We start from the raw sequence: 10,420 nt of genomic DNA, 5'->3' as shown, positions 1-10,420 counted from the left end.
AGTTGTAACCAGTTTAAGATTTTTTTTCTAAAATAACTAGATAGCGTAAGATTATCCAGCAATCGATGGGAAATAAAGTAGAAAAAAACTGACATGCCCACAAGTATAAAGGAGTTCAAGCACATCGATGCAGTTTTAAGGACCCCCAATTTAGGAGCTACTCACACTGTAGATAGAGTCTTTGTTTCCAGTTCTTAACAGAACAAACTCACAAAAACATGTGAATATTTTATTTTGACAAAATATCCCAATAGAACATAGTCTTACTTCCATGCCAGTAAACATACAGCATGTCAACCAGCTGAGCAGCTTACCCCCCAACAATCCTCTACTTCCATGACATACATTAAAAAAAGGTGTTTTGAGTCAAGTGATGCAGTACTGGGTTCAGTTTGTCTCATTTTAAATACTGCAGCCGTATGAAATCAACACAGCGAGCCTGAACTGGTCCAGACCAGGTGAGGAAACAAACTGGTTCAGAAGCAGCAGAATCGGTCAAATGTTACATACACATTAAACATGCGTGCACTCACACAAATACACACATTATGTCTCTGAATGTAATCTCCTTGTGAACATCACACAGGTGCAGTTATTACATACGTTCAGTTACAGACGTACACACACAAGAAACACTCGCACTACAACAACAGTATGCCTTTATGTATAAAAACTAAAAGTAAAAATTAAATCTTCGTTCAGTCCAGCTCTTTGTTTTGGTGGTCGAAATAATACAGTACACAGTTACAAAATAAAGGATGAAACCTGTAAAATTAAACACAGACCACCCAAATAAAAAACTTCATCTTAACAGCATCTAGAGCGTTCTTTGATCAATTTTAATTTGACACGTTTGAGCTACATGTTACCAGAGCGATGAACGTGTGCAGTTTTACTCGGAAGGAGGACAATGACGAGCTCCGTACTGACGATGAGGCCATGTCGACGTACTTCTGTGTGTGCTTTTGTTTCCGTTGCTTTGACACTTCTTTCTTCATAATACAATCCAGGTACATCGGTCACTGTCTGCCAACACTTGAAGGGACGAGCCTACAGGTGAGAAGATGAGTGACATTATCCAAATACATAAAGACTTAAATCAAAAAACAACTTTGCAATGACTGTAAAACTTGCAGCTTGGACCTCAGCCAGTGAGGATTACCTGGAGTCCAAACAGTAGTGTATTCCTTCTGAGAGTTTACTAACCGCAATATCATAAAAAACCTTAAATCTGTGAATCTTTAACCAACACTAACACTGAATGCCACGACTGTATTTTTTTTTATGCTAATCCTGATCCAAGTCAATATTGGGTATCTGCCACTATCGAGTCCCGATCTGATGCTGCTATTTTGCTAGACAATACTGCTGCACAGTGCACATTTTAAGAACGCTTCTTTAAAGTTATTATTATCAATCCAATGTAAAGCCGTGCTTTACATTGGATTGATAATAAGACAATATGAATACATAATAAGATCTGCAATGCATTTGCTTATTATCATTACTATTTATTTATTTTACAAAATAAAGTATGAAATAACAAACCTCTCTTTAATCATTTTGGCCTAGTCGCAAAGGGAATTCCTTTGTCCCTTTAAGAAAGTATTCTCCAGCGCTCGTTGCTTCATTTCAGCCTTGCCTGAACAAAATGCTTACTTTTAAGTGTTTATTGTTGTTGTCCTCACAACGTTTGGGCAGATTACGCTTCATAAATAAATATGCCATGTGGGCTTATTGGGCACAGGGCTTTGGTTGTACTTGCAGTGGTGTGGTGAATGTTGTTGTAGTAAGCTCTGCACCACTTTCCTGTCCTCCTCTCTTCTCTGAGTAGGGCCCAGAAACACCATGCACTATAGTTAATGCAAAACGCAAGATTCTCACACTGAGCTGAAATAAAATGCGTAAATAACATAAATAAATGGTCTTGCTTTCGTTTATTGTGTGGTGTTACGCCACAGGTGGGGCTCAGCGAAGTGGAGACAGCAGAAAGTTGGCAAAGGCAGTGCTCTGTGTTGCTGTGAATGAAAGTAAGAGCTGACAGCTGACAGATCAGAAGCTCAATATAGCGGATTCCTATAAACCAAAAATACCTTGACAAGACAAGACCCTGAGATCCTTGCACTACTTTGCTTGGGGCAGTAACTTAACACTCAATTCCCATGTACACAAAATACTAAGCAGTTGTTCAGATCTGGACACTAGAAGTCAAAAGCTGTTTTGTTTAATCCTGGTTAATTTGACCGCTGAATTGTCCTACGACCGAATGAATGAGAATTATCGTAGAAAGACATCTGGACGACATTTTAAGATAGTACTCGGTCTGTGGTGGAGGGTGTGTGGTAAATTTAAGAACAATCAATGTGTGCACAAATGTGTATATAACTCACCTTTGTGTAGAGCTTCATTGGTCATGCGATTAATGTAGCGGGAGCTGCTCTCAGGAACTAACCACTTCATCACAGTGTTCACACAGGACTTCCTGTAAGAACTCCACACGCTCCCACTGACAAGAGCCATAAAGATTAACACCTTTAACACAACAGAAATAAGTGTGTGTGTTTGTGTGTGAGGGGTGGCCATAGTTCCTCACCTGGTCTGACCCTTGACTTCTGTAAGGTCACCAACACCCACGGTGCAACACACACCCGTGTTTAGGTCCCAGCTCACCTGCAGGTTGGAATGATACGTGTTTGGCCTGGGAACAAAAAACAATGAAAAGCAGAATTAGCACGAACAGATGCATTGCTGAAGAAGGCTTTGGGTTTATTAAGGTAAAGTACCTGCAGTGCTCCTCGTCTGAGTTGGAGAAGGCCAGTAACAGCAGACCAATGTTGATCATCACAGTGTTGGTTTCAGGACACACCTGACACACATCATGCACACATTATTTTCAGGTCACATGAAAAAGTTTCTCCTTCCTTGTTTTTTTCAGCTTAAAAATACCAAGTTAAAAATCATCTTAATGTAGAAAATGTGCATGTTTAAGCATATTTCTATCAAATTTAACATGTGACATGACTGATTTAACCTGGGAGTTTACGAAATGTCCTGATTAAAGGTTTCATTATAATCCGCACATTTAAAGACCAGAGAAAACTACTGCTCTAATTCGGGATTGTGGGTATTGTGCATAATTTCCCCCATTCCTACAAATTTAGCTCTTAGAATAAGAGGACTTCACACAGGCATTTATAGAGATGTCTAATAAATTGTACACCAACTTTTGCACCAATGAGTAATGTCAGAACGCTGCATCAGACAGACTGAGCTTGTCCTGAACGACGACACTTACGCACTCCCTCCCTCTCTCTACATGTCTACAAGTCCACTCTGCTGTTGCAGCATCTTTTGCTACCATATAGAGACAAGTTTCAGTGATGCGAATTTAAAGGCATGCAAGCATGACAGACTGCTGGCGGACCCTGAAAGGCCTAGCAGAAACGGCAGTGCCAGTTATGTGAACTTTAACGTTAATCCTCAGGATCCTCAAACAGGTAACAATACCGTCAAAACGGAGCAGCAGTCCGAAGACAAGTTTCAGGCTCTGAATATATCCATGGCTATAACTTGACAGCCTCTTAAATTATAAAAAAGTCAAATTTAATTATAAAAAAGTCAAATTTAATTATAAAAAAGTCAAATTTAAGATGCCACTTGAACTGCATTTCTCAAACAGCAGAGCGGGAAAAAGAGTAGAGCATTGGGACCAGAAAGAAGAGGGAGCCACCAAAAGAAAGACTAAGGACTAGAGTGCAGCTCAAAGGGATGGCCGCTACAGATGAGGAGAAAGAGACAACACATTGCAGCAATGTACATAATTCAGATAATTCTGAGAGTGACCAAATGCAATCTGTTGTAGAAAAAGAACAAGGTAGTAGTACGTTTAGTTCCTACAAAAAGTGTATTAATACTCCCATCCCTCCATACACTATGTGGAAAAAAACCTAAGTGAAATACAGTGAAGTCAAAGAGCACTTGTCTACTGAGACTTATTATTTGCAATCCAATCTATATAGGACATAAACTGCATATTATTAAACTACATCCCCTGAAGAATAAAACACTGTTTTAGAATCTGGATATGATCAAGTGCTGCAGGAAACCAGTGCAAGGAGAAGACATAGTGTGAGTGTACAGAACTCTGTGTGTGTGTGTGTGTGTGTGTGTGTGTGTGTGTGTGTGTGTGTGTGTGTGTGTGTGTGTGTGTGTGTGTGTGTGCTGACCTCTAATATCACAACATCATAGTCACTGAAGGAGCAGAACTGAGGGGCCCAGGCAGCATCGCTCCTGATCACCTCATTGATAAGATACTCAAAGTCTAGAGTCAACTGCTCCACACACACACTCTGCAAGAGAGAACACACGGGTTACACACATTTTTAAAAGGTACCAAGAGTAAACACTCAAACCCTCATTATTTAGACCTGTGAGTTATGACTCTTTTTAATGGAGTGCTCTGAGATCAAAGCTTTTCGCTGATTAATTCCAGTATTTCCAGGACAGGCAGAGCAACTTGGCACACACATATATTTCAGTGTTTCTGAATTTACAGCCACAGACATATTGACAAAAACACACACCTGTCCATTGTGTGGCCCCGTGACCAGCTGTAGGTTGCGTCCTTTAAGATCAGTGACTGTAAAAGGTAGTTGAACTTTATCATCTTCGTAACCTGGAGAGATGGAGACAGAGAAGAAAGATGGTGACCAAACTTCACACTTGTCCTGACGAGGGTTGTTTCCCACTCATTCTGTGTGTCCTCCATCTTTCTCACCTCCTGCACTTCCTGTATTCTGCTCTGCCGCCCCCGGCTGTTGGAGGCAGTAGTGCAAACGTGAATAGTTGACGTATCCAGGCTCGCTGGGGCCGACCTCCTGGGACGAGGACGGGGTCGGCGGGGATGAAGGTGATGAGGAAGAGGAGGCAGGAGACATCACTTGTTCAGAGCACTGTGGTGAACTGTGGCTCCCACCCGATGCGGACGCTTGTGGTAAACTAGTCCGTCTCTCCTCCACCCTCCTCTCTCTACAATCCTCCTCCTCCTCTCTTCTCCTCTCTACATTTATCCCTTTGTCTCCTGGTATCTGTGCTGTCTCTTTTTCACCACCATCAGTTGGTCTCCTTTCTGCCTGGCCTTCATTCTCTTTCCCCCTTCTTCCTCCTCCTCCTCCTCCTCCTCCTCCTCCTCCTGTTCCTGTTCCTGCTCCTCCTCCCTGGGCCCGCCTGAAGAGGTCCGCTGCAAACTCCCGGGCTCGCACGGCTGCTTGTGACTGGCTAGGAGAAGAGGGAATGGGAGCAGGTCTGCTAGGTGGCAGTCGGCTTTCGGGAGATCCCTGAGGTAGTGATGGAGGAGAGGTCGAGGAGGTGGAGGAAAAAGATGTAGAGGCTTGACTTGACAGAGCTGCCCTCTTTGAGTAAAGGATCTGTGATGACTGACCCTGCTTACCTGCAAGACACGCACAAACAATCGAAACTGAAAAATAACTAAATGATGAAATTAGGTCACACAACGTCAGCAGGTAATGAAAAATCTTGCAGCTGTGGATGATTAATTATGAGAATAAAAAATGGACAATGGACATTTTTATTTTATCAGTGTAACACGGAGAAACCTATTTGGCATTTTAGAAACTATAGAAATTAGAATGCCAGCAATTTTTGGCCTTTGTTGACCTGGAGCTGGTTGCACCAACAGGGCTTTCACCTGGTCATAAGCTAAGTTGGTCGTAACTTGGTATTGTACGTCCAACCTAATAGTTACGCTGATTGCACAATCTAGGCTTGAGCATTCCTCTTGATATTACCAGGCTTAAATGTCACACTAAGTCAGGAGCAGGAGTCAAGTCAAATCGCTGCCATTTCTACAGTACTATGCAAAAGTTTTAGGCCCCATAGATTTGTCGTTTTAGCAAACTTGTAATGAGTATATATAGAAATACATACATACATACATATATATATATATCACCTACATTGGCTTTCCTGCTTAACTCTTTTTTTCCCTCTAGCTAACTTACAAACATAAACATGTCTTGTCCTTTACCTCCGCTTGCTAAATGTGTGACTAAACAAACATTCACCTGTGAAAGTGCACTGCTGATATCAGTTATCAAGCTAGATAGCTCACCAAGTAGCTGGTCAGCTGCTGCACATTAAGCTGTAGCAAATAAACATACCTGCAAATTGTACTTTGGTCCATTCAGACGTTGGTATTGTCCTTGAATTTTAATACCCCTGCAGCATTACAGCACACTGTCTATGAGTTGTATGCTACAGCCAAGTTTGTTACATTTTCTCTCTACTCACATTAACTGTGTAGCTCCAACTCCCAGCTGCTGTCAAGCCAACACATGCATGCCTCTCCTGAACAGCTCTATTGATTTTCATGTCTCGATGTCTACGAATAACACTGTCCAAACAATAAATGATAAGCTACACATTAGAAAGACAGCAAGAGATTGTTAATGTATCCTGCTCAGCAACAGCCATCATTAAGACCGTGCACAGGTAATTCTAGGCTTAAGTTTGGTTGGTCCATCTGAAGTCATATCTATCATAAAGACTAGTCTTAACAAAGACTGACTTATCAGTTAGGCGAGGCTTATTAAAGACCAGTTGAAACATCCCACACCTGGTGTTAAATTGTTCCCTCCTGCAACCAGATTGCATTTCTCTATAAAATGGTCCAGTCTGCCCTCTGGAGGTACAGTATGTGTGTAGTGCATGCTATCTGGAAACAAAGTCTATCATATAATGGTCTGAAAGGCAGAATGTGAGTTTAGGCATAAAACAGAAAAGGACAAAAAAGGGATGATACTGCTATTTGTGCATGCATGTTACCTGGGCAGAGTGAGATGCCGCAAGCCACCAGAGAGTAGCTAGTGTTTAACAGGATGACCTGGTCCTTCTTCAGCTGGAAAGCTGGCTGGAAAGTGGGGAATGGGTATACCACCTGGTACCTGCTGTTGAGCACATAGCCATGCTCCAGACACTCACCACTTCCTGAGAAGGGAAAAGAACAGAGTCCAATGAGGGAGAGTGAGACAGAGGAAGTGAGAACAGTGTAGTTAATCTCTGTGTGTGTGTGTGTGTGTGTGTGTGTGTGTGTGTGTGTGTGTGTGTGTGTGTTTACCTGTGCGTATGGTAGTGGCTGAGGGAACAGGGCAGCAGTAAGAGCAAGGTTTAGGAGGCGGCATGGAGGCGATAGTGATGTAGATGTCTCTATTGTTTTCATCACTCATCATTAAGTTCATCAGAACGGAGCTTGAACTGCGTGTACTGGCAGGTGGAACCAAACATGCACACATAGATTGCACAACATTACCTACACAATGCAATAGCATAATTACAGATTAAACTGAATCTGCTCCATATGGCTGTTGATCATTGTGTCTATTATTCCTTACTTGAAGCCAAAGATGACAATTTTAGAGTGGTCATTTGGCCACTCACACACAGTCAGGTACAGGTCGCTGTAGATTTCCTCTCCTGCAAACAGACGTACATGATGGACCTGAAAAGGAAAAGCAGACATGAGACAAGAAATACATACATTCAACTGACTTATTTAAATTCTTTAATTATAACTCTCACAGGACAAAATGGTGTAGCATCTACGAACACATCAGGGTTGCAGTGAGTAATTTTCCTTTTCTTTACCTGTTTGAGTCTACTGTGCAGGTTGAACTCCCACCAATAAAGATGGTAGATATAGAAAGAGAAATCATCATCTTCTCCACAGTCGCTGGTGTAGGACAGGACGTAGCGCCCGCATTTGGTGAAGCCAAGAAAGACATGCCTGCGACCAAAAAAAAGACGCACCGCTGTAATATATGCCCCAGCTTGAGCATTATACACATAGACAATCCTCGAACTAATTTTAATGGTCACAAAAGGATGTAGTTCTGTGTAAGGATTTGGGAAACATTAACCACAGGGCATCTAGTTATTGTGCAAAAATGTACATTTCTAATGCTACTGTTTCCATATCAGATAAACTATAACTAAATCAACTAACTAACTATAACAGGCAGTTGGAGATGCACTAATCCAATAAATAAGTTTAGTATTAGTGACTTCATATGACAGATTCAGTATTGGCCAAAATGTGACAGATCCATATTGAATAAAATTTCTTCAGTGTCATCATAAAATTGAGCCTTTTCACCGTCAGTTACAGATTTTTTTAAATTCTGGGAAAAAGAGAGCATTGTAACTGGACCTGCACTTTCTAGCAGCTGAAATTGGCTTAATTGAGATAATCATATTGGGAGAAGAAAAGTTGCATCGGTGCATTGCTACCAATAGGATCATATCCATATTGAGCATCAACAATCCTGATTTGGTTTGGAGGGCTCTCAGCATATAAGACAAGGTGCTTAATGACAACAAACCCCTTTAATGAACACACACACACACACACACACACACACACACACACACACAGACCCTGCTCTCAGAAACTCCTCGCTGACAATGTTCTTCAGTGGGACACACACTCGGGGTGGCAGCTTCCTGAAGAGGCGCTGAGAAAACTGTCCTGACAGCTGCAGAACAAGCAAGAGGGAAGATTCATATGAACAACATAATAACATGGGTGAGAACCAGAAGCTCTTAAATGACATTTGACTAACTTAACAGGTAAACCAAAACAAAAAATGCCCATACATTGTCTTGAATTTGTTTACTGAATTTAATCTTCTATATTAAAACTTCATAAGCATATGGATAACAATATACCTAATGAATAATATTTTAACATTTATTTAAAAATATATGTGCACTTACACTCTTTTCGGCCCCATATAGCACAATGTGATCAGTGTTTAGTTTTTTTAGAATACAACAGGAAGCCATTATTGTCATTTTACAAGTACAACATTTGAAAGCGCTACTACTGAAATCAGTAGAAATATTAAATATGTACACAACACAAATCGATAAAATATGAGGCGCAGGTACACTAAATAAAAATAGTTTAGAAAAAAGTAGAGGTAAAGCGTATTACTGCAAAGAATGACTACTGTTATTATTGCACAGAATGGGAATGGACAATAATGGGACGTTATGCAATATTTATGAATTGTTTGATTTTAGTGTGACAATGCAGATTAATGAAATTGTGTTATGATTTTTAACTCTGGATTGGCTTAAAATTCACCAGAGCCATTATTTATTTACAACTTATTTCCGTCCAAAATGTCACATACGCCCATCGGTTCCTTACCTCTGGAAACACATATTTCATGCAACATGAAGCATAGACGTGCGTAAAAGATAAAAGAAACTGCAGTATTTAAAGAATAGCTTTTTTGGCTGTGATAATGGTTCTGGATACAAATCAAATTACACGGGAAATGCAATACCTTGCAAAGAAACAGCTAACACGCATACAATACGTGCGTTGTCTGTTAAGTAAAATTATTAGGTTATTAACGTTGTAACTTAGTGTCGAGGTCGCAATTATGAGCTTTGGAGGACTGCCAGTTGTTGGCTGAAGCTAAACGCCGATTGAGCTTCACGATATAACGGTCAAACGTAAAAGGTCTTCACCAAGAGCTAGCACACGAACGCTGTTCATGTACATTCAAGTGTCTAAAACATGTTAGTAAACCCCACCGGGAGAGAGACATAAGTCGAAAAACAACAGATAGGAAGCTCAGACTTTTCAGACGTTGTAGCATTAGCTAATTAGCCACCTGCCTGCCATTACATGTTAGCTTCGGAGCTAGTTAGCAGCTAGCGTCAGGAGCTCCTTAAAACAGGGAGGCTTTCACCGGGGCAGTCTTACCATTTCCGAACCACTCTTTGCGTGTTTTATGTCACGTTTCGTATTTTCATGCCTACCTTCCCACGCATGAGAAGCTTCACGACATGGTCTTTCCGTTTTCTTTGAGCTTTCTGTTTGCTATCGTCCTTTTCTGATTTCGAGCTGGGCGCCATCTCCCACTGAACTGTTGGCCCTCCTCAGGGCCAGCACCGTCCCGATTGGTCCACGGGCTGCACGAGACTGCCCTCACTTGCCGTCGGATCCATCCATCAAAACCAAAACAAAGGTAGGGCACAACCTCGGACTGTGGCCACAACAGAGGTGACATCCTGCAGGAAGCCACCACAAACAGAGTCAAGTATCTATGTTTTATTGGAGTAGCTCCCAGTGAAAGACATACAATGTTGGATCAGCCAAACAGGGCGTTTCATCTGATATGTCATTAGCACTAAAATGGGGAACAACAAACACCCAGACACCAGGGGCCGACCATTGACTATAGAGATAGCTATATATCTTTGCGTACAGTCTAAGGGGTCGACCGATATTGGGTTTTTTTTCAGGGCCGATACAGACACCGATTATTAGTAGTTAATGAGGCTGATAGCCGATATTTGGAACCAATTAAATTTACAATTTTTTTTATCT

General features: G+C 41.3%; 1 protein-coding gene across 1 annotated transcript; it reads right to left on the bottom strand.

Moving 5' to 3' along the window:
* Positions 1–215: 215 nt before the first annotated feature.
* dcaf15 (DDB1 and CUL4 associated factor 15) lies at positions 216–10,018 on the bottom strand. Its single transcript, XM_042485694.1, has 13 exons — positions 9,850–10,018; positions 8,452–8,549; positions 7,663–7,801; positions 7,410–7,516; positions 7,136–7,281; positions 6,844–7,005; positions 4,778–5,449; positions 4,584–4,675; positions 4,227–4,349; positions 2,784–2,866; positions 2,594–2,698; positions 2,391–2,506; positions 216–1,050 (listed from the first exon to the last, which is right to left on the bottom strand). The coding sequence occupies exons 1-13, from the start codon at positions 9,943–9,945 to the stop codon at positions 995–997; spliced, it is 1,995 nt and encodes a 664-aa protein (XP_042341628.1). The 5' UTR covers positions 9,946–10,018; the 3' UTR covers positions 216–994.
* Positions 10,019–10,420: the final 402 nt, after the last annotated feature.

The sequence above is a fragment of the Plectropomus leopardus genome, chromosome 4 (assembly GCF_008729295.1).
Source record: "Plectropomus leopardus isolate mb chromosome 4, YSFRI_Pleo_2.0, whole genome shotgun sequence".
Lineage (NCBI taxonomy): Eukaryota > Metazoa > Chordata > Actinopteri > Perciformes > Serranidae > Plectropomus > Plectropomus leopardus.
Note: the sequence above shows the minus strand (reverse complement) of the source record. Positions and strands in the feature narration are given on the sequence as shown.

Excerpts from the sequence above, each read along its gene's own strand:
- dcaf15 (XM_042485694.1), bottom strand. The coding sequence starts at position 9,945 with ATGGCGCCCAGCTCGAAATCAGAAAAGGACGATAGCAAACAGAAAGCT. Across the intron at positions 7,517-7,662 it reads TGCACAGTAGACTCAAACAG|GTCCATCATGTACGTCTGTT; the intron begins GTAAAGAAAAGG and ends TTTCCTTTTCAG. Across the intron at positions 4,350-4,583 it reads CGGGGCCACACAATGGACAG|AGTGTGTGTGTGGAGCAGTT; the intron begins GTGTGTGTTTTT and ends TCTCTCTTGCAG.